At 43.0% G+C, this 25,507-nt stretch overlaps 1 protein-coding gene across 2 annotated transcripts in view; it reads right to left on the minus strand.

Annotated features, from left to right (window-relative positions):
- TAPT1 (transmembrane anterior posterior transformation 1) overlaps positions 1-25,507 on the minus strand; it is a 96,176-nt gene that overhangs the window by 43,774 nt on the left and 26,895 nt on the right. For both annotated transcript variants that reach the window (XM_006872481.1, XM_006872480.1), the window contains one exon: positions 6,611-6,729. In XM_006872481.1, coding sequence (XP_006872543.1) covers positions 6,611-6,726 — 116 coding nt within the window. In that variant the 5' untranslated portion in view covers positions 6,727-6,729. The remainder of the gene's footprint in view (positions 1-6,610; positions 6,730-25,507) is intronic.

The following is a 25,507-nucleotide window of genomic DNA, read 5'->3' on the forward strand; positions in this document are numbered from 1 at the left end:
TTCCTAGTAGAGCACACTGTGTCCGAGGTTGGTCAGTGTTCAGTGGACAGGTGTATAGATGACTGTAGCACTTTCCTAGTAGAGCACACTGTGTCTGAGGTCGGTCAGTGTTCAGTGGACAGGTGTACAGGTGACTGTAGCACTTTCCTAGTAGAGCACACACTCACTGCCACTGAGATTTCTGGGACCCATTACGCTACCATTCTCTCTAAGAACACAGATGCCACCAAGACTCAAGGAAAACTGAATTCTACAACCCATACTTATTCGTAAAAAAGAAAATATCCACATTAAAGAGGCTCTCTGAGGGGTTTCCTGACAATCCTCCTGCCCTACCTGGGAATGAGAGAAGAAATGCTTACATGAACTTAATTCAAAGAACCTAGATACATTCCTGTACCATTTTCATTCTGCAAGAAAACATTTGGGACCACAGATTTTTCAAAACAGTTTCTTCATTAACATTTTCCTACAATGTATTCTTGAGACTACTGAAGAGAGATGTAAATCTTTTTTCAAAAACAGTGTATCCACACACACACACCTCAGTCAAGACAACTCTTTTGGCAACATCTCCAAATGAGCACACATCTTCACAGGGTTGTGAGATGGACAAGTGCTCTGTCAGCTGAGCATTCACAATTGAGACTGGGCTTTCTTCAGGGGTGTCAGACTCAGGTGATCCTGGGGCTCAGCCAGAGTTAAGAGTCTTTTTGCTCTTAGTTGTCAGTACTGACAAAAACGCCTCACAAAGATACACACACAAAAAAAAAAACATGAGAAGTTTGCAGGAAACTAAATTCTAAAGCCAAAAACATAGGGGTCTGCCAACTACAAACAGAGCCTCTCACAAGGGCTAGACACCTCTTGGCGGGTAGAGAGAAGTTTGAAAAGAAGGTAGTCATACGTGGGGTGGGTGGGGGGCTTCAAAAACTTAATTCAAAAACATTATATCTTTCAATCCCACTTTTTGAACCTACCATGGGGCTGTAAGCATCTTGATTAACTTGACAAATACCATTTTTCCCCTTTGGAGGGCAACAATTTCAAACAACTAAACACTGGGAGGAAAGTTAACTTCTTTTAAGTTCAGAAGACTGAGAATGGAAGAGTGGGGAAAGACAATAGCTAGAGAAGAGAAGACAATCTAGTTCTCTGCTAGTCTCGTTCATCTCTTCTTCTTCCTCTGACAACAAGATAGGAAAACAGGCTCAGTCCGAAGGGAAGAGCACTTTTGCTGAAAGAGAAGGAACACACTGTGGTGACGCAAAAAACAATCCAGTCACCTTTAATGGAAGTAGAGAACCGTGGAAGAAAAGCGATTCAAAGACAGAGTGTGGTTATCTCTGAAGAAAATAGCTGGTAAAATCAGACGTGTTCTTATATTCCAAAAATATCTTAGACTTAAAATCAGCAATAGCTTTGTTGATAGACTGTTTACATTATACATATATGGCACCTGTATTTTTCCTAAATAATGCTCAGAGATAACCACTTTCCAAATGGTTCAAATACAACACGACCTGGCAGCCACTCCACTGCAGGCACACACTGTGCAATCCTGATATAGCAGTCTCCCATTAAGGTCCTGAGACACTAAGGCACTGTGTGCATATAGACTAGCCTACAATGGCACAGAATATTTGAACTTGCTGCAGGTCTATAATCTTAATTGCATTTTTATGTCTGACATGCAATATCAGATAATTATTGATCAGTGGGAACGGAACATGTAATTCTTCAGCTGACCCCAAAATGCTGAAATAGTGGGAACCATCTGTAAGAAATGGTAAGACTTAACTGAGCATGCCCCTGGCTGCCCTCTACTGTCACCTCAATTCCAAGACTTGAAAATGGGAAGGGTTTCATGTGAAAAATTTACTCAAATGCATTTAGGTTAAAAATTATTTTAAAGTAACAACAATCAAAAAAGCACCAGTCAGATTGTGAATGTTGCAAATGTAAAGGTAGATGTTTTGTAACAAAAGGAGTGGAGGACCCTGGGACCATCAAGGATCAAGAGCGGAGTACGGGACCCTATCTATAGAGAAGCAGTGATGCCAGATATGGAAGCAGAGATGATGACGTGGAGAGATGGGATGGCTGGGGACTCTGGACTCAAGGAAGGAGAGGGGCTGTGTACTGGCAGCTGGGAGGCAGGCATACAGGATATACCCTTTGGTTGTTTGAATATTCCTGAGTGCTTCAGTGTACAGCCAAACCCCCCCCCCCAAAAAAAAACAGAGGAGTAGCAGCAAATGCTGTTGAATGATGCTGCATGGAGGGGATTGTAATCATTGCAATGAAATGAAATACAACGTAAAGCTGATGTTTTCCCACGTAAACTATCACTCAATTCACAATAAAAACTTAAAAAAAAAAAAGCATCAGCCATTCTTTCCTGTGAGAAACGAAATCTTCAGAGAGCCAAGAGAGATAGGAACTAGGAACCATATACCTCGGTGGGCAAGGGCTACACCTCGAAGCGTTCAGAAGCAACGCTGAGAGGCTTCCCAGCACACAGGGGGCAACAGGGGTGATATGTGAGTGTGGCACTGTGCCAGATCAACAGACTGACGTGGGAGGAGAAACCCTGGGGACCAGTGTCATCAATGAAGGGTCCCCTGCACACTAACCACAGCCACAGAAGGAACCCCACTCCAGAAGGAAGAGTGCTGGCAGGTTATAGACCTCTTCAGTGTGGTATCTCGTTATGCTAACCACAGTCACTCAGAGCATGAATGTCCCTGAAAGATGATCAAGTGCAAAGATTTGAAAGAACACCAACTTGCCTCACATTGTTGGTCAAAGCATAACATAACTACAAAGTGGCCCAGCTCATAGGGAGTCCTGGTGTGGCACTGTAGGATAAAGCAATGGACTGCCAACCACCAACCACTCCTTGGAAATCCTATACAGGAAGCAACTCAGGGGCACTTAACAACAGTCTGGCTCACAGTGGAGATGTGAAAATCCCTACAGAGTATTGGTTAGTTTATGCCTGGTAGTTAACCAAACTTCCGTGTGTCCATCTTCTTCATGTGGTTACACATGAAGATTTAGATATAGTAACGTTTTATTAAGGAGCCCTCATAGCACAGTGGTTCTGTGCTCAGCTGTTAACCAAGAAGTTAGTGGTTTAAATCTCCCAGTTGCTCCATAGGAGAGAGATGTGGCAATCTGCTCCTAGAAAAATGACAGCCATAGAAACCCTATGCACAGCTCTCCACTGTCTACAGGGTCACACTAAGTCAGCATTGGTATCAATTCAATACCAATGGCTTTGGTGGGGTTTACTACATTTTTAAATGTTTTATTAGCGTTTATTTTGGTTTTCTGAAAAAGTAAGTAAATGCCATGATTTAGTGGTAAAAGAAAACAGAATACTGTGGCTAAGTTTTACTAATATTAAAGTACCAAGCTACATATGCCTTACAACGATTAGCTAAAAAAAATAAAGCCTTGTTTTAATTCATCCACAGATACAAAAGGTGCATTGGAATATCTTCAAGCTAATGATTAAATTCCTAAGAAGATCCTTCCACGTGATTAACATGTAATTAATAAAAGATAACTTAATTGTCTCCTTTTGTAAAAGGGAAGGGAAGTTATAAACTACACAGTATCACTTACAACATTCACCTGAACTCTTTATCACTGCTCTACTCCACACAATCTGACAAAAAGATCATTTCACACTTTTCAAAGTATGATAGTCAAGACCAATCAGACCACATTCTGTGCTTACTACATATTACGCAAATGCTCATTTGCTACTTTAAAACTGAATCTTCCAGGAGTACAGTCTTTAAAAAAACAACAACTTTTCCCAGTGAAGGAGGCTTCCCACAGAGCCTCTACATTATATAAGACCATAGGTGGAATCCTGAACAGCATCCAGAATCTTCAGAGGTGGGAAATTTCCACTTGACAGGACAAGCAGACCAGCCTGGAGTGGCTAGAAGAACAGAAGATACTTCTTGAAAGAAAGACTGAGAGGAAAAATAGAAAACAATATAGGCAGACCAACTGATTACTTCAAGAACAAGCAAGTTCCTCGTCCAGGAGACATCAAGGTAAGTGGTCACGTCCCCTCAGGGCAAACCCCTTCCAAGACTAAGACTCAATGGGAATACATGCTCTGATTGGTGACCATGTTCATCACCAATAAGGGAAAGTGAGGGAAAAACAACAATGAAGCTGCAAGCTAAGCCCTACAAAGTTCAGTAGACTCTTGTGAACCCGGGTAGAGACCTGGTCAGCCAGCAGTGTGGCAAGACCTGGGGACTCTTGGGCCCAGAGTCAGTAACACAGCCACAGAGGACTAGAATGGAGAGTGAAGTGTCCAGCTGATAAGAGAGGGCATATGCACAAGAACACCCACACTTGCAGATAATACCCACTTGACCTGGCTTCAATGACTGGATGATCAGAGCTCAACCAGAAGAAGAAAGAAGAGGAAAAAAAGAGTAATCTGATACAATTTGATGAACTTGGCCTACACCTATGGATGCAGTAGCTCAAAAGAGGGAACAAATCCTTACAGCAAGAATCATTCCCACCCCTACCACACACAGAGTAGACAGGGATGGGCAACTTGGACACTGGCTACCCAAAAAGGGGAGGAGGGGGAGGCCTACAAAGGCAAGAAGTGACTGGCTTACAAGCTTTCAAGAGGGAACCTAGATCCAGAGGGCGCGGAGGAAGGTAGAATCTCCACTGAGTAGTATCCAATCTGTCTAGGCGGGGCTGATGAAAGGAGATGCAGATAGGTCTCTTGTGATACAATTGTGAGTAACTGTTATCAGGACTGACTGTGAGGGCTGGAAATGTAAAGGTGGACGTTATATAGCAAGGAGGGGAGTGATTAACTTTGCAGTCCAGGAGTGGAGGTTCCAGGGACCATGAAGGGAGAAGCGGAGAGCGGGACCCTACTCAGAGAAGCAGTGACGCCAGAGATAGAGGCAGAGACGTAGAGAGGGAGAGGGTCTGTGTGCTGCCAACTGGGGGGCAGGCTTGCAGGGTATATCCTTTGGTTGGTTGAAGATGCATGGAGGGGATTGTAACCATGGCAATGAAACGATACAGGATAGGATGAATGTAAAACTAATGTTCTCCTATGTAAACTATCACCTAACTCACAATAAAACATTAAAAACAACAACAAACTTTTAATTCTATTTGTAGACTGGTCTTTTTGCAACTCAGTTTCCAGTTAAATTATTGATAATCATTTTATTAATTAAATATTTTATATACCATCGAGAAGTCCTGGGGTAGTACTTTAGGATAAGCACTGGACTGCTAACCACAAAGTCAGTGGTTCAAACCCACAAGTTGCTCCTTGGAAGCGCCATACAGGGTTGCTATTAAGTTAGAACTGACTTGATGGCACTTAACAACAACAATATACACCATGGTTCAGTCACCCACTTTATAGGTAAATGAAGGTCCTCAAATTATTGTCCATTTCAACACTGCACCACATTTTCTGAATGAAATGCATTTAGAAAGATTATGTGTGTTTGCGATTAGTCAACTACGTTAGAATCTCAGTAATAATCATGCTCCCGAGAGTGACTACACAGAGTGGAGACATGCAGACAGAACTAAACAAAGAAAGGAAACTCTAAAACCCAAACTGCCTTCAACTTTAAGCCCAACAAACACTGATTCAAATACGTCTCCCATGTTCACCTCAGTGTTGCTGGTTCGGGTAGAGAGGAAAGAAGATGGACTGAGGGTGGTACTGAGCGGGCAGTGCTTTCTACTGTCCATCATGCACAGGGCTGACTGGACGGCTCCTGACAACAAAAAGGCACCACGCGGCAGCGCTTCTCACACCCACAGGCCGGCAGTATCTCCTCATCACTGAGGAGACAGCCACTTCGGAGGAGTAAGGTGGTTGCCCATGACTCACGTGGCTAATCACTGTTGGGTGGGGCTGGGTTTCAATAGTCGGTCCTATCCTCCCACAATGACCAGGGTCTTCAAGAGCTTTTCTCTGTGCCCATGTCACAGGGGGGGTTCTTAACGCGTGACCGTCAATGTTTCTGATACCAACCGCCCACCTCCCCAGCCTAGAGCCCAGTCACTGCACAGATCATACCCAAGAGGCCCAGGGGGCGGTAGGACCCATCCTACTCTACCACAAGGCTTTCAGTCTGTATTTTAAATATTATTAACATGGTTTTATTGGCTAACGCAAAGGCTGGGTTCGAAACTATTCCAGTAAAAAAACATGCTTATAAAAAGTAAAATACTTCATAAACCCTCCAAAAACTCCACTGTGATGAAGTGCATTCTGAGTCACAGTGTCCCAGGGGGTTCCGAAGGCTGTCAATCTTTACAAAAGCAGACTGCCTCATCTTTCCCTCATAGAGTGTCTGGGGGGATGGAAGCACTCACCCTTTGGAGAGTGGCTATGCGATTTAACCTCTGCACAGACAGGGCTCCTTTGAACATACCTTAGTTAAGGGTCAAAGTGTGAATGATGCTGTACTGATGACCCCCAACTACAGAAAAATCTAGCTGAGGGATGATTTAGCTTCAATAAGCCATAGAAATGATGAAATCAAACATGTAAAGTAATTGCTGATCGGAAACTTACCTTAAGCCATAGCAGGGCAGAGTGAGGAGCCGAAACAGTGCCAGGCAAACTCTTAACGGAAGCAGAGTGAACACATACAGAAAGGCATCCAGGCACAGAAAGATTCCAAAGACCATGAGCTGGATTTTAAAAGTGGAGACACAAAAAGAAAGAAAGAAAAAATTATTCTTTAAGTGATTATAGCTGAAAATATCAATCAAGGCATTTCTAAAATTTGTGAGAAATTCCCTTCTTATAACCTCGCTATGGGAATAAGAAATGAGCAGTTGTACTTGTGGCGAGAGTCTTACTTTAATGAAAGTTCTGTGCAAAGTGCACATGTGCCGTTGCTTCTTCCAGACCTTTTGTTACAGCCTAGAGCATTCAACTAGCAGCTCAAGAGCCAAGTCACACTTAGCCAGAGCTATGAAGCAGCTGATAGAACTTTCTGGGTACTTCCTTAACTATCAATACTGTAAACCTTTTAGACTTTTAAAATCTAACTTCGCTCTTTATGATTTTACTATTACTTGTTTATTAAAAATGTTTCATTGGTGGAAAAGAACAGAGCAAATATTGAGAGAAAATACTGTTGCTTCATATTAAAAATAAATATGTAAAATGATTACTAATTTAAACACAATTGCACGTGCATTCAAAATTAAAGTTATTCTGAATTCCCGAAGGCCTTCTGCTTCCATGGTTCTCTCTCCCGTCTTTCCTGGACACTTGCCACACCCTTTCCTTCTTAGAGGGGTGCTGGTACTTGTTTTCACCAGTTAAATTGAGGCCTCTCGTTTCACAGAGGTGGGTGGAGTCTTTTGAAGGCTGGGAGAAGCAGCCACACCTGCTACCGAAGTCTCCTATGTAGAGCAGTACTTTCTGGATGTGAAACCCACAAACAGGTAACACTCACGTGACCTTATGTAGGACTAACGGTCCTATACAAATATTAGTTAATATGCATACCATTCACTAAAAGGCTTATTAATTTTTGACAGGAATGTCACAAAATATATTACACACACACATACATGTATGCGTCAACTTATCTTAATCAGAATATACTGAGCCTGAGAGCTCCTTATTCCTACACACACACACACACACACACATTTCTGTTTTTTAAACTATTCACACTTACTATGAGCAACAATGAGAGCACAGTACTAAATATTAAGGATGAGCCATGTGCCAAAGACTACACTTGAAAAACTCTTTCCCCCTCTGAATAAGTCACCGGGCTGAAGACTGTCATTTTTTATTGTTTAGTGCAGCCAAGTTGGTTCCAACTCATAGCGGTCCTGTGTAAGATTTCTAAGGAGTGGCTGGTGAACTTGAACCACCAACCTTGCAGTTCAAACCAACCTTGTAGTCCTGCACATTAACCCACAGCACTACACCAGGGCCTGGAGACTAGACACCAAAATCACTGGGGACATCCAGGTCAATTGGGGTCTTAAAAGCTTACAAGTGGCCATGTAAGGCGCAACAGTGAAGAAAATCAATGACTCAAGGAAATAATTAGTACAAAGAATGAATGGGCCACGTGAATCTCAGCCTCCGCTACCCTAAGAGCAGAAGAACTAGTGTTACAGCATGACTAACAGCCCCCATTTAAACCAGGTATTTGCTAAGTCCTTTTAGCCCCGCCTCATCCTGACCCTCCCCCACCCCCATCTCAACCTATGGAAAATAAATGAACTTCTTACAGAAAAACCTTGAAGGCCAGAATGACCCAGGACCTGAACAAACAGGATAAACTTTAGCCCATCCATACAACCAAGATAAGGGTTTATTGGTGGGTTCACTCCCACTTACAGGATAAGGGTCTGTTGGAATTTAGCACCCCAGCTGACAAGACAAGTCTGTGTGTTCTAACTGCTCTGTGTTTTGTATAAAACCCAGTTCACTCCTCACTTCAGGGTCAGAGTGATTTGGGCTTGAGCTGAAACTCTGGCTGCCGGCAGTATACTTCGCTCTTCAGTTTTCCAGTTGAGTTCTGAATCGCGTTGCCGCCAACACTTCAGCACTTGGACACTCAGAACAAGTAAGCAAGGAAGGTGAAGGCAGGACAGCAGGGAGGCAAGGGTGAGAGACAGCGAGAGAGAAAGAGAGACAAGACAGACAGACAGACAGACAGATGGACACTGCCAAACCAACCCCGGTGAGATTTAGAAATGGTTTTACAGATGAGAACCCATGTGTGACATCTGAGAAGATGGGGCAATGGTGTGTGAGAGGGGGGCGGGAAGGGCACCAGAGCACCAGAGAAGTGTACGTAACTACTAAGACTAACACCTTCTCTTTAAATGCAGATCCAAAGGGCAGCCGCTCTGGCTGAGAGGAGTCTGGGAATCCTTTAAGGAAAACCAAAGTCAAATGGGCTATCTCCCTTACATTTCAAACCAGTCACATTAGCTGGGCACACTGCAGGCAGACCCTGGAGCTGGCACACCTGTGGCTGACAACATACCAGGTCTCAACAGTGGGATGGAGGGAAAGAAAGTGGCTTGTTCCAAAGACAGAGATGTCCTTGTGGGGTGATTTGGAAGTGACCAACCATGGCACCTGCTGTCTCATAAAACATAACGGCATTGTTTTCAACTCTTTACAGATGGAAAGCACAAGTCAACAGCATGTTGTTGTCAGATGCTGTTGAGTGGGCTCTGACCCACAATGACCCTATGCAAAACAGAATGAAACACTGCCCGGTCCTGAGCCAACCTCACAACTGGTGCTACTCTTGAGCCCACTGCCAATCCATCTCGCTGGGCGTGTTCCTCTTTTTCTCAAACACGACATCCGTTTCCAGTGACTGATCCCTCCTGACCACCTAGCAAGATTAAAATATCCTGGCCTCCTTTAAATGATGTAACTGGTGTGGGGCCACAGAGAAAGAAGCAGGATGGTCCCAGATACGCTTCTTCAGACTACAGGCAAGGGTCTGTCTGTCCTTCCCTCATCCTGCCATTCCATCTTCCTGTGGAAACCAGTGTCCTCCTTTATAAGGATTTCACCCTGGCAGGGAAGGCCTTAGAAATGAATGCCATCTCCTTGAGCTGACAACAACGTAGGGAAGAACCACCAGAAAACCACAGCATGGCAAAGCAGCAGAGTGGGATCAAAATACTTCAAAGGATATCGTGCCCGGGAATGTTTGGCTCTTCCCTCTTTCCCTTTCTTTGGTTGAACCAGCATCTCTCCTGTGATGGAAGACAGACACGCTACGCAGGGATCTGAGTAAAAACCTTTCCAGGGCTTCTGAATTCTCCCATGTGTTCCTCCTTCTCGCTGTCAACTCATTTATTACAGAGCTCTTATGTGCCAGAGACAGCAATAAGTTTATGTCCCATCTTCCTTTCCACAGGAGGAAGGGGTGAAAACAAGCAAATGACATAAAAACTCACTGTTTTGAGAAGTTCAAAGTCTTGCTAAGGAACTTACTGTTGAAAGACGAAGACACAAACTCTGACCACAAACCACAGGTAGGAATATACTTTATATTATAACTTACTACCATCCACCTACCCATTCCTACACGGAACCCTTCAACCAAGCAAAAGTTTCACTAAACAAGACTTTTACGCCATTTTTTCTTTTCCTTCTTCTTCTTGCTACACCTACCATTTTCTTTGTCCTTGTCTCTACTTCATTTTCTGAGAACCATGCTGGCCTTGCTAACTGATTCCATGACCTAATATATTGGCTGGTGCCTCAACGGGGTGGGCAGCAGGCTGCTAACTGCAAGGTCAGGAGTTCAAACCCAGCAGCCACTCTGCGGTAGTAAGACGAAGCTGTCTGTTCCTGTAAAGATCTCTCGTCTTGGAAATCCTGCCTCCGGTCACTGTGAGTTGGAGTCTATTTGATGTCAGCGAGTTGGGTTGGTTTGGGTTTGGAACTAGGCCGGTAACTCGAGAGTTGGTAAGTCAGCCAGGTTCCATCGAGGCAGGCAGGCTGAGCTTTAGTGCCTTCCTGGGAAGCCACAAGACGGTGGAGATAGTTCAAAGTGGCCACAGGAAGCTGTGTTGAGAGTATGTGAGTTGGAACACACTGGAAAGCTCTAAGTATCAAAGTGAACAATGCAGAGACTCAAGGTGATATGATTTCCTCAAAATTCACTCTCAGGGCACACAGGTAAAAGTATTTATGTGTAAAACATAACTATTTTGAAATAATCATTTTCTAAATTAATGACTCAGAACTGACTTGATGGCACTTAACAACAACAAAAATTAATGAGATTCTTCTTTAGAATTAAAAAAAAAAATCCCAAACCAAAAAAACTAAATAAAATGAAGAAAAGGCTAGAATGGCTGTCCCCTGGAAGAGCTGGTCTGGAATGACTACCTCCTACTTGGGCACTCACCAGGTATTCGCCACTGAATGTCCACAAGCTATTCTAAGATATGGGGCATTACACAAGTTCTCAGTTAAGTCATTAGGACATCTCTGTGCGAACATCCTATTTTACAGTCACTCCCGATAGAATTCATAGTTAAATCCTTATCAACAAAAACCTTCTGGAGCCCAAGAGCCATACCTCCCGGCTCTGTGGAGTATGCAGCCAGGCTGGATGGGGCGGTGCAGGGGGTCAGTGAGCGTCTGCCTGGGTGCAGGGTAGGAGCAAGGAGCTAGGGCCCCACAGAGAGCTGGGAGAATGCTAGGCGGCAGCGCTGAAGCCTCTGCAGGTTCTGAACCAGGAGAGAGCGGCTGCAGGCTGGTGGACAAGTGAACAAGCAGGAGGAGGAGATGCTGAGGGGACTGGAAAGCACCCGGCAGTCCCCCTGTTAGATCACCCTGGGGGGCTGAAGTCTTTCAAACCACTGTTAGTGTTGTTACATGCCCTGGCGCTGGTTCTGACTCAGGGCGATCTTATATAAGGTTTCCAAGGAGTGGCTGGTGGGTTTGAACTCTGACCTTGCAGTGAGCATTCCCGGGCTTATCCTACAGCACCTCATTGTTGTTGTTGTTGTTACGTGCCGTCAAGTCGGTTCCGACCCATAGCGACCCTGTACAGGGTTTCCGAGGGTGTAAATCCTTACGGGAGTAGAAAGCCTCATCTTTCTCCCGCGGAGCAGCTGGTAGTTTCGAACCGCTGACCTTTAGGTTCGCAGCCCGATTCGTAACCACTACGCTACCAGAGCTCCTTGTTAGATCTCCTTAAAACCATTAGGGGGAAATAATCAGCAAAAGGAGAGTGAGTTTTCCTTAAAAACCAACCAACCAACCTCAGGTGGTCATGGATGCACGCGTGGTCGTGGGTGGATGCTGGCTGACTTGCCATTAAGGGACACACAGCTGTATAGGTAGGTGGTGGCTGGAGGTATCCTGCGCTCAGGGTCTCAGGCCACCTTCACCCTCCCTCCCCTTTTGCTCCCCTCCACGCTTACAGGCAGGTTACACCACCCTACTTTACCTGAGACTAAGAGCCAGCCCCAGTTCCTGAGCAGGACTGGAATTTCAGTTTGCCTGTAGATGGCAGGGCTGTGAAGGCAGAAGCACTGTCTACCAAGGACACCTGTCACTCATCCTTCCAGACCCAAACTCATCACATGACTTACCACAAGGTCAGTGCTTCAAACCCACCAGGTGCTCCTCGGAAACCCTATAAAGCATGTCACTATGAGTTGGACCTGACTCGACGGCATTTAACAACAACATACATATATTCAACTAAGCTTCTAAAACCTGAGCCCTAATGTTATGAAACTGAGACAATGAAAACAGTTCTGTAAACCTGTGGGTCAGCAATACCTCCCATGCTTCTCCATGCCTGTAACAATGCCTACTAGCTGCTCATACACACCAACTCTGAACCTATTACTACTGTTCTTATCCATTAGGAAGATCATGGGTCTGCAAACAAAACACAGGCAACACAGCCTGGCTTTGCGGGGACACAAAATCTTCTGCCCTTTAAAAACTCTCATGCTGCGCCACCCCCCCTTTTTTTTTTTTTTGCTTCTCATGACTTTTTTAAATGCCATTTGAAATTGAGAATTAAAACAATGTACCTAAAACTAAAGAAGCACAACCCTTTTGTAATATGCCTTTCTGAACTACGCAAGCCGGGTTCTAGAAACTCTGAGGCCTGTCTCCTAATCCACTACCACCACCACCCAATGCCACCTGCATGTGGTCTGGTGGGCTGACTGCAAAGGAGGGAGGGGCCTGTGACAGCTCAGGATCTACGCTGTAAGATCAGAGGGTGTACCGTGTTTGACTAAAAAACCAAAACACAAAACCGCTGCCATTGAGCTGATTCTGACTCATAGTGACCCTAGTAAGGCTCACCTGTACACTGGCGGAAAGGCAGCAAATTCACAGTTCACTGAGCAGGACAAGCACCGGCTGAGTAACTCTGCTCGGTAGGAACTACAAGACTGTGTGTGCGCACTTGCAGCTGGGGGGTGGCACTGAGGAAGGGGCCTATGGGGGGGAAGGAGGAACAAGAGTAAGCCAAAGTCGCCCCAGAGGAAACCCGCTGCACACAGAAGACAGAAGACAGTGCCTAGGTGACACGGGAGCAGCCTGTGTGGCCAGAATCTGTATTACATGTTGTTGTGAAGTGCCGTTGAGTTGTTTCCGACTCATAGCGACCATGTAAAAGGGTTTCTGAGAAGTAGCCGGTGCGTTTGAACTACCAACCCTGAGGTCAGCAGTCCAGTGCTTATCCTATGACACACCAGGAGTCCAACCTTTATATAAGAAGGATAAAGATACCCTGGCGTTCATTGCTAAGGAGCAGAAATGTTTATCCTGTTCTAAAAGTTCTCAACAAACTACATGCCATGACCCATTACTAAATATCTGGAGAAATAGGTGGTGGTTGTTAGATGCCATCGAGTTAGTACTGACTCATAGCGACCCTATGCATAAAAGAACGAAACACACTACCCTGGTCTTGGACCAACCTCACAACTGCTGCCTCACTTGAGCCCACTTTGCCAATCCATCTCGCATGGGGTCTTCCTCTTTTTCTCTGATTCTCCACCCTACCAGACATGATATCCTTCTCCAGGGACTGGTCCCTCCTGACATTATGTCCGAAGCATGCAAGCATGAGAGACGAAATTTGGCCATCTTGGCCTCCAAGGAGCACTCTGGCTGTACTTTATCCAACACAGATCTGTTTGTTCTTTTGGCAGCCCATAGCACTGAATATTTTCCTCCAACAGCAAAACTCAAAAGCATCAATTCTTCTACGGTCTTCCTTATTCACTGTCCAGCTTTCACATGCATATGAGGTTACTGAAAATACCATGCCTTGGGTCAGGTACATCTTAGTCCTCAAGCTGATATTTTTGCTCTTCAACATTGTAAAAAGGTCTGTGCAGCAGATTTGCCTAAGGCAATACGTTGTTTGATTTCTTGACTGCTGCTTCCATGAGTGTCGATGGTTGATCCAAAAAAAAAAAACGAAGTCTTTGACAACTTCAGTCTTTCCTCCATTGATGAGAAAGAGGTTACACGTAAGAAAATTTACAAATGTCTGTCTCTGATGCCAACTACTACAGATTCAAGGCCATGCCCATAATAAAATCACTTTTATTTATCTGAATTCAGAAATCAATCATTCCTTAAATAGTGACTGAACATTTCCTGTGGGTTTGACAGAAGGGCACAAAGCGATCAACAGAGGGACCATCCATCTCTGTGCCCCAGGAGGTCTACATTGCAGGAGCTCATTCTGAGACAGTCAGGGTTCTAAGCTTGCGACCCTCAGTGATTTCTTTCAGCCTCAAAGCACCCCACCTGGCAGTAATGTTACTTGGCATTGTATATGGCAGGACAGGGCCTCAAAGCTCCTGCTCAAGGAGGGAGGTGTCCAGGGTGGGTGGCCCTCAGCTGGTAGGCACTCGTGTGAGGCCTGGACAGCTGCTGGGGGTGGGAGCGCCTGCGAGCCCAGCCTGCTCCTTAGGGACCTGACAATAAACAGAGATGGCAGTTAAAGGGGATTTTTAGAAAATAACAGTCTTGAGTGAGAGATCACAATGGTTCACATGGGGTGGTATAAAGAGAGGAGGAAGGGATGTAGATTAATTTCAGAAATAAATGACTGACTTAAAAGGATAAAGATTGTCCCAAGTGCCAAGTTCATAGACTGCTCTTTAAAGATATCAGCGGATGGGGCTGAGTGCTGAAGTCGGTGACTGGCGTGGTCTACAGATCTCCAACGGGCCCTTCCAACATTCTTCTGTCCTATCTGGTGGCTTGTGTGCTGCTGTGATATCTGAAGCTACAGCATCCAAATGGTAAACACTCATGGTGGACAGGGTTCAGCAAAGCTTTCAGACTACCAGAGACTAGGAAGAACCCTAGAACAGCAACGGAACATTGTTTGATAGAGTACCAGAAGATGAGCCACTCCGGTTGAAAGACACTCAAATACAACAGGGGAAGAGCAGCGTCCACAAAGTAGAGTTGACCTTAATGACACAGATGGATCAGAGCTTTCAGGACCTTCATTTGCTGATGGGGCACGACTCCAGATGAGAAGACATGGGTGCAAACATCCAATAATAATTGGAATGTAGTATGTACAAAGTTTGAATCTAGGAAAACTGAAGGATGTCAAACATTAAATGATAGATTTCAAGACATCAATTACATGTAATAGGTAGAAAATAAATTAAGATGAAATACACATGAACGTACAAATGCAAAGAAAAAAATTGGAAGTTGGTGAAAATGAAATGGAACGCATAAGACTGATATCCTGGGTATTAGAGTGAGCTGAAATGGATTGGAATTATCCATCTGAATCTGATAATCATATGGTTTACTATACTGGAAGTGACAAAGTAAAAAGGAATGGAGTTGCATTCATTATCCGAAAAAAAAATTTCAAGATGTATTTTGAAATACAATGCTGTCTGTTATAGGATAGTATCTATATGCCTGTAAGGAAGACCAGTTAAAACCAACATCATTAAAATTTACCCACCAACCACTAAACTCAGCAGTGATGAAATGAAGAATTCTACCAACTTCTTTAGTCTAAAATTGATCAAGCATGCAATCAAGATGCATTGATCATTACCGGTGATCAGAATGCCAAAGCTGGAAACAAAGAAGGAAGAGTAGTGGGAAAACATGACCCTGGAGGTAGAAATTTGGCTGGCAATAGCATGACAGAATTTTATAAGACTACTGGCTTATTCTTTGCAAATACCTTTTCTAAAAAATATAAACTATGACTAAACATGTGGATCTCCAGAAGGAACATTCAGGAATCAAACTGAGTACATATGTGGAAAGAGAAGCTCTAAATCATCAGCCCAAACAAGGCCAGGGGCAGAATGTGGAATAGATCATCAGTTGCTTATATGCACGTTCAGGTTGAAGCTGAAGAAAATTAAAATATGTCTACAAGAGTCAAAATATGATTTTGCGCATATTGCACCTAAATAGGGACCATCTCAAGAACAGATCTGATGCATTAGACACTAATGACAGAACACCAAAAAAGGTGGGAAAGACATCAGAACATCATACATGAAGAAAGCAAAAAGTTTATTAAAAAGACAGGAAAGAAAGAAAAGACAAGAACACAAGTCAGAAGAGACTCTGAAACTTGCTCCTGAATGCAGAGAAACAAAAGCAACTGAAAGAGAGACTGAAGTAAGAGAACTGAACAGAAAATTTCAAAGGGCAGTTCAAGAAAACAAAGTAAAGTATTATAATGAAAAGTGCAAAGACCTGGACATAGAAAATCAAAAGGGAAGAACGCACTCAAGTTGTAAGAACTGAAGAGACAATTAAGTCACAAGTTGTAATATTGAAAGATTCTATGGGCAAAATATTGAATAAAGAATGAAGCATCTAAAGAGGACATAATACACAATGTCACTGTACCAAAACAAATCGGCAGTGGTTCAATGATTTGAAGGGATATCATATAATCAAGAACCATAGACACAGTGTGCTGGGGAAGGTAGAATCCCCACAGAACAGTTTTCATCTTGTCTAGATGAGTCTGGTGAAAGGAGATGGGGTAAGAGTCTTATGATTCAATAATGAATAGTTGTTACCATGACAAACTGCTACTGTCACAATTGTAAAAGTAGAAGTTTTGTAACAAAAAGGGGGGAGTAGTTAATCTTATAGTCCATGAACAGAGAACCCTATGACCATTAAGAGAAGAGCATGAACAGAATGTGGGACCCTATCCAGAGAAGCAGTGACACCAGAGATGGAGGCAGAGATGATGAACACTCTAGACTCATGGAAAGAGAAAGGCTGTGTGCTGGCAGCCAAGAGGCAGGCTTGCAGAATGTGCCCTTTGATTGTTTAAAAGATTATATATTCCTAAGTGTTTTTGTATATATCCCCCCAAAACAAACAAAAAAAAAAAAACAGAATAGAAGCAAATATTGTTGAATGATGATGCACGGAAGACGCTGTAATCATTGCAATGACACGAATGTATAACTGATGTTCTCCCATGTAAACTACCACTCAATTCACAATAAAAACTTAAATTTAACAAAAAAAGAATCAATGATACTAAATGAAGAAATCCAAGATGCACTGATGGCACTGGTGAAAAACAAGATTCTATGAGTTGATGCTGTAAGTCTGTCGTACTGTCACCACAGTGGCTTGTGGATTGCTGTGATTCTGGAAACTACACCACTAGTACTTTAAATACCAGCAGGGTCATCCACAGTAGGCAGGTTTCAGCTGAGTTTCCAGATGAAGGCAGACTGGGAAGAAGGAGAGACGGAGTACATCCAAATATTTAATACAGTGGAACACTGTTAGCACCAAAATACTGAATACTGAAACATGATGAAGAGCACCAGAATACTGTCAAATACAGTGCCATGAGATGAGCTATCAGGCTGGAAGGCATTCAGATTACAACTGTAGAAGAGAAGAGCTGCCTCCTTAAAGTAGAGTTCACTGTGATGACGCAAATAGAGTAAAGCCGGCGGGACCTTGATTTACTGATGGGGCACAACTCAAAATGAAGAGAAACAGCTGTGAATATTCATTAATAATGTACAAACCATGAATCTAGGAAAATTGGAAATTGTCAAAAATGAAATAGAATGCATAAACACAATTATATCAGGCATTAGTGAAATGAAATGCACTGGTATTGGTCATTTTGAATCTGACAATCACACTGTTTACTAACCCAGGAATGACAAATTGAAGAGGAATGGCGTCCCATTCATCATCAAAAAGAACACATCAACATCTGTCTTGATGTACAACGCTGTCTGTGTTAGGATAATCTACAAGAAAGACCAGTTAATACCACTGTTACTCAAACTTATGCACCAACCACTAAAACCCATGATGATGAAATTAAAGAACTATACAACTTCAATCAGTAATTGATCAAAAATGTACTCAAGATGTATTGACAATTGCTGGCAACTGGAAGGCAAAGGTTGGAAACAAAAAGGAAGGATCAATAGCTGGAAAATATGGCCATGGTGATAGAAACAATGCAGGAGATTGCATGACAGAATTTTCAGAGTCCTGGTGTGGTGCTGTGGGTTATTGCACTGGACTGTAAAGTCAGTCTGAACCAAAAGGTCGGCAGTTCAAGTTCAGCAGCTGCTCCTTGGAAACCCTATGGGTTGCTATGGGTTGGAATTGACTTGAAGTCACACAACAACAATAAATGATTTCTTCAGTGCAAATATCTTTTTTAAACAACATAAAATACTACTATACACATGGACCTTACCAGATGGAATACACAAAAATCAAACTGACTCCATCTGTGGAGACAGTGGAAAAGACTATCGATTGCTCATAAGCAAATTCAGGCTAAAGCTGAAGAAAATGAAAACAAGTCCACAAGAGCCAAAATACAACTCTGAATATATTTCACCTGAATTTAGAGATCATCTGAGTAACAGATTTGATGCATTAGACACTAAGGAACGAAGACCATAAGAGTTGTGGGCTGACATCAAGGACACCATACAGGAAGAAAGCAAAAGGTCATTAAGAAGATAACAAAGTAGGAAAAGACCAAAATGGATGTCAGAGGAGACTCTGAAATGGAAGAAGTAAGGAGGTACAAGAGCTCAAAGAGACAAACTCAAATATTTTAACAAAATGTGCAAAGACCTGGAGTTAGAAAACCAAAAGGGAAGAATATACTCAGAATTTCTCAAGCTGAAGGAATTAAAGAAAAAAATTCAAGACTCAACTTGAGGTACTGAAGGATTCTATGGGCAAAATATTGAATGATGAAGAAAGTATCAAAGGAAGATGGAAGGAATACACAGAGTCACTATACCAGCACTAGGAATATGTAGAATATAAATTGAAATCTTACAACAAACTGATGTGGCACTGGAGGCACTAACTCATCTATGCCAAGAAATCTGGAAAACAACAGCCTGGCCAATTGACTGGAAGAGATCTGCGTTTGTGCATGAGCCGGAAGCGGCTGAGCAGGCTGTATCATTGGGAAGACCTGTGCTGCGAGAAATATTCTGAGGGACGTTTCTACATGTTTCCCAGAAATGAGGGCCTGGGAGAGAATGCTGTGCCATTCCTGCCATACACATGGGTCTGAGGGAGGCCTCTTTCTCTGTCGCATGAGGAAACCCCAGGCCCATTTTGCTGACATAGAGGTGGCACAGTGACAACTGCATTTTCTAAACGAATGTCCCACAGTGAGTCACAGCAGAAAGCTTTCTCTAATATTTTAAGTTCATTGTTCTGAAAATAACTTTTTGGATTATTTTTCCCAACCTTTTCCTCCACGCTTCCCTCCACCTCATGCCCAACAAATAAAAGAACTTACATAAGGTCATCATGGGTCAGAACCAACTTGATAGCACTTAACAACAACAACAACAATATGAAAACAGTCACAAAAATATGAATTTTGTCTTTGGATGGTATTAAGAACTCTTTAGTCATTTTTGTTAGTTTTTAACACGTGTGTGCTTATAGGCTATCTTAGTATTACAGAGAATTAATAAAGTGTTTTCAACAGTGGCAGGGGCCATATTAATCAAGGAATTGAAAAAAAGAGAAGACATATTAATCAAGGAATTGAAATAAAAGAAATGAGACACGGGGGACCCTGCGCATGAAGAGCTCATTGTTCTAGCAAAGCGACAATGAGTATTTCTTTGGATGGCAAAGTCACAAAGGAAAATTCTATGCAAAGCCCCCTCGTTATTTTTTCTCTTTTTCTTGAATCATTCTCCAATTTATTCATGATTTTATTAGCATCCCTTTATTTGAGATTTTGACTCTCCTACACATTAGTATAGTTTTATTGAAAGTTAGAAGCCATATTTTAGCTACATCTATTCTACTTGTAATCACAGGTAGTTTTAATACTTATATTAACAATGTTCTTAAGACTGCTAGGAGACAGGATTTGTCAGTGGAATTACTACCAGCTTAGATTTAGTGATTACAAACATTCTTCCTTGTAACCTTAGTTTAAGACAATACATAATCCTTAAAAGCAACTAGACCATAAATAAGGGATATGGATACATACAGATACGTAAATAAGAAGTCTGACTTAGATGTTCTTAGATTAATGATCAGTAAAATAGGGAAGTTGTTTTCCCTCAGTTTTTCTGATAAGTGATGTTTTTGTAGGCTATAAACAGATAGTGTATGGAGGAAGTTAATGAAGAGTAGTTGCACCTGACAACTAAGATTGATGATTTAACAAGACTTAATAGACAGAGGTTAAGAAACATAATAAAGGTTAACTTGCTCCTCAGAGAAAAGAATAAAAGCTATTTATGTAGGAACAAATGTTTAATCAAAAGGTTTCAAGGCACGAGGGTGTCACTCACATATGTTTTGATGTAATGTTTCTTTGCTGTAATTTCTTGTCCCTGTTCTAAATCTAAGGGTCGTAAACCATGAAGAATATGCTCCCAGAATAGACTGTATTTTGAAGACATTGATTACTATGAAAGCAATGTTTTTTTTTGTAATGGTATATAAGGGGGCTGTAAGATTGAATAAAGAAGAAGATCTTGAATTCATAACGACCCATCGACTCTGTGTGATTCCTTTCCGCCAACGCCACATCCTCCTTTGGAATCTTTGAATAAGTTTGCTGAGGCTGGCCCCCAGCACAACAGGCTTTTGTGTTTGTTACAACATATAACAAAACTTTTCATAAGTAACTTGAATTAAATATTTAAAAAAATAAAAGTTAAAAATTTTTTTAAAAACTTTTTTCCCCTTAATCCTAATTTAGAAACGGAGTCCTGGTTTGGCACTGTAGGATTAACCACAAGGTCAATGGTTCAAATCCACAAATGCTCCTCAGAGTCGGAACTGACTCCCTAACCCTTCATAACAAGTTCCTCCATGGGACATGTTACACCTTCCTTTCTGTGACCCTGTCCACTTGCCCAGCTGTTTCCTCTGCTTGTCTCAACACATTCACCCACAAGGACATGGGCTGCTAGAATGCTGCAGACCACCTAGTGTCACCTTCTAATTTTAGATGAAGAAAGCAAAGCCCCGAGGAGGTGAAATGCCCTGACTAGGCGACCTGGCTATTACAGGCAGAGCTGCAGTGAGAAGCGAAGGTTGTTGCTCCTACTGCGTCATGGTAACTCACTCTTACACCAATGACAACAGTCTAAACAACTCCCAAAACCCACTGCAGTAGAGCTGATTCCGACTCATAGCTACCCCATAGGCAGCGTAGAACTGCCCCCCGGGTTTCCAAGGCTGTAAGTCTTTATGGAAGGTGACAGGCACATCTTTCTCCCATGGAGCTACTAACCTTTTGGCTATCAGGCGAGTCCTTAACTACTGCATCACCAGGACCCCTAACAATAGTCTAGTAGCAGTCAGAACAGTGTTGTTGTTGTTAAATGTTGTCGAGATAACAATAGTCTATATTTATATCCACACATGGACTGAGAGGCTGTTGTTCGAACAGAGCATGGGACCACTGAATGGTTTAAAATTAAGAAAGGTGAGCTACAGGGTTGTATTCTTTTACATACTTATTCATCCTGTACGCTGAGCAAATAATACGAGAAGCTGGGTTCTATGAAGAAAAACATGGCATCAGGATTGGAGGAAGACTCATTAACAACCTGCAATATGCAGATGATACAACCTTGCTTGCTGAAAGTGAAGAAGACTTAAAATATTTACTGATGAAGATCAAAGAGCACAGCCTTCGGTATGGGTTGCATCTCCATGTAAAGGAAACAAACATCCTCACCATTGGACCAATAAACAACATTCTTATCAAAGGAGAAAAGGTTGAAGTTGTCAAGTACTTCATTCTGCTTTGGTCAACCATCAACACTCATGGAAGCAGCAGTCAAGAAATCAAATGATGTATTGCATTACGCAAATCTGCTGCACAAGACCTTTTTAAAGTATTGAAGAGCAAAGATGTCAGCTTGAGGACTAAGGTGGACCTGGCTCAAGCCATGGTACTTTCAAAAACCTCATATGCATGCAAAAGCTGGACAGTGAATAAGGAAGACCATAGAAGAATTGATGCTTTTGAGTTATGGTGATGGAGGAAAATATTGAAAGTGCCATGGACTGCCAAAAGAACCAACAGATCTGTGATGGAAGAAGTGTATCCAGAGTGGTCCTTGGAGGCCAAGATGGCCAAGCTTCGTCTCTCATACTTTAGACATACTGTCAGGAGGGACCAGTCGCTGGAGAAGGATATCATGTTTGGTAAGGTCAGAGAAAAAGAGGAAGACCCCCAGCAAGATGGACTGGCAAAGTGGCAGTATCGATGGACTCAAGCGTAGCAATAGTAGTGAGGTTGGCCCAGGACTGGGCCATGTTTCGTTCTGTTGGGCATAGGGTCGCTATGCGTTGTACCGACTCGATGGCACCTAACAACAATGTCCATGCATACCGCATGCCTTCATCCTCACAATATTAAAGATCATAACAATTTGCTAGACTCTGAAGAGCACTAATGAGCTGGTGACATTAGCTCCATTTAAGATTGAACATTTGAATTTAATTTTTTTTAAAGTTATTAAGTCCCTATGATGGACAAAGTTTAAGAATGGAATAAAAGATTGTCAGATAACAAAGAATTACAAGGTAAAAAAAAAAAAATCCACAAATGCTTGTTTCCTTTTTGGGCCACCCTTTATAATAGACAGATCACATAGATGATGGAAAAGAGCCATTCTGATAAACGCACTGCCATTGTGTCGATTCTGACTCTACATAGGGCTTCCGGTAAAGATTGTTAATCTTTATCGGAGCAGCCAGCCTCATCTTTCTCCCTCACAGAAGATGGTGAGATGAACTGCCAACCTTGTCACTGGCATGTGACTTACATTATTAACACTAGGGGTTCTTCATAAGAGGTACAAAAAACTGACAAATGAAAGATTATAGTTTGTACAAAGAGTTTAAGAGTCCTGGTGTGAGAGTGAAGCATTCAGCTGCTGAATGAAAGGTGGGCAGTTCAAACCCACCTGCAGCTCCACAGGTCAGAAGACTAGGCAATCTGCCCCTGTAAAGATGACTGATTAGCTAGGACACCCTAGGGAGCAGTTCTACTCTGCCATATGGGGTCGTTCTGAGGCAGAATAGACTCAACAGCACAGAACACAGCAACAGAAAGACTACGAATGTGGAAGATCCCAAGTTCCTTGCTTCTCTAACCTCCAAACCATGAGGAATACGGCTATCAGAAGTTTTCAGAAGCAAAGCTCTCAAGGGTGGTGAGTCCAATAACCATTGCCAATTCTTCTCTCCATTTCCTGGGGAAGCCAACTAGGACTAGTTTGGTCTTCCTTGCAGTTGAGGGTAGCTATGCAATTCAGTCTGGCCAATGAGACGCAAGAAGTATGTGGCGTGCTTTATAAGAGGGTGTGTTGAGAAGGTGGCACTGCCTGTCCCCTTCTTTCTGAACTGGATGCAGACATAATACTGGGGCCACCGCTGTCATCTTTCTATTCAAAGGCAACAAGCAACACAACCAAAACCCAGTATGCTGGGACTGCATCAATCTGAGGGTACAACTGAGTTCCAACCTCTGTTGTTGTCGTGCGCCATCCAGTTGGTTCTGACACTTAGTGACCCGGTATAGGGTTTCCAAAGCTGTAAATCTATACAGGAGCAAAACCCCTCATCTTTCTCTAATGGAGCTCCTGGTGGAATCGAACCACCAACTTTGTGGTCAACACCCAACACGAAACCCACTACACCACTAGGGCTCCATCCAACCTCTGTTGTTTTGTTGTTAACTGCCATCGAGTCAGATCCAACCCATAGCAACCCTGTAGAGGGTTTCTAAGGAGCAGCTGGTGGATCTGAACCACCACCCAGTCCACTGCTTATCTTGTAGCACCTCACCAGGATTCCTTCCAACCTCTAGACATGTTAAAAAAACAACAACAAAAAAAAAACTCTTATTTGTTTTCGCCACTTTTAGCTCGGTTTCCTGTTACAGACAGCCTGATGCATTCCTGAGAAACATGAGTCCGTCTTCTAAGGCCTAGAGTGTAAATACTTCAGCTTGGCTATTCAAAGTCTCCTGTAACCTGAACCCATCCTATCCTTGCAGAGTATATTTGCTGTCTCTTCTACACAGCCAACAAGTGCCCACATCTGGATCCTCCTAGCACACCCACCACCACTGCACTCCCACATACACACACATGACCAGATGTGCCAAGACTGACTGGTTTTTTCATTGCCCCGCCATTACCTTGTCAAAGGAGCTCTGGTAGAGTAGTGGTTAGGAGTTCGGCTACTAGCCGCACGGTCAGCAGTTTGAAACTACCAGCTGCTCCGTGGGAGAAAGATGAGGCTTTCTGCTCCTGTACAGATCTGCAGCCTCAGAAACCCTGTACAGGGTCACTATGAGTCGGCACATCACCACCACCACCTTGTCAAATCCTTCCCTGATCGATCACCTTCCTCATGCTCATCCTCAGAACAAACCTTCCCTTCTGGTTCTAGTCTAACATTCACATAGTTGGTGTCTCCTAAGACCCCCCTCTCTCTGTGCTGCCACACTGCCCAAGCACTGGAATACAGGAACGCCTTCAGAACGGTGTTGCTGCTAAGGGCAGTCAAGTTGGTTCCGACTCACTGCCACCCTGTGTAGGGTTTCTGAGGAGCAGTTGGTGGGTTTGAACTTCTGACTTTGCAACTAGCAGTCCAATACTTATGCTACAGCGCCATACCAAGACCCAGAGTGAGCAAATTACTCCATAGGACAACACACAAATGGTTTGTCTTTCTCCCAATGAACATTTAAACTTATCAGGGAACTTTAGAAAACACTTTGGTGAGCATTTCTTTACTACTTAGTTTTGTATTCACACAGATGACGAAATGTGTCCTTAGATCAGAGAAGATTTCCAATGTGGTAAATTGTTCTGAGGCTACATGCCTCCTCCACCTAACATGGGCTTCCGGTGAGACCTGCAAGAAGCCGACACAGAACTGCTAACGTGGGGCTGGTGACAGACACAGGGCATTTTTCTTTTATCTTTTGTTTTGAAGACTATTTCATTGTATTTCCAGGCAAGGTTTCGCAGCAGTATAGGTTCCTGTTCAACAATCTTGACAGCAGTTGTTCAGTGACCCTGACTCCACTCTTTGCAATGTGTGAACGTTCTCATGACTTCCGTTCTGGGTGCCCTGTCTCCACCCATCTGGTCTCCCTGCCCTTAGCCCTCTCATCTTCGTTCTAAGATAACTGTTGACTACTTGGGTGCTTATATAGGTGATTTGGAACTGGGACTTTTAACTGTATAGCTTGAGCATGTGTTTAGAACAGTGCCTGGACCTAATCATTATCCGATACATGTGATTTTATTACTAATACAGAAATGGGTCCCAGAAGAGAGACTTAACTGGTCGAGTCCGGGTGAGGTATAGAGCGTTGAGACTCTTTCACCAGGAACGTCCTCTCTAGGATTAGCCATCCCTGGCCCC

This window comes from Chrysochloris asiatica, unplaced genomic scaffold, assembly GCF_000296735.1.
Source record: "Chrysochloris asiatica unplaced genomic scaffold, ChrAsi1.0 scaffold00200, whole genome shotgun sequence".
Classification (NCBI taxonomy): domain Eukaryota; kingdom Metazoa; phylum Chordata; class Mammalia; order Afrosoricida; family Chrysochloridae; genus Chrysochloris; species Chrysochloris asiatica.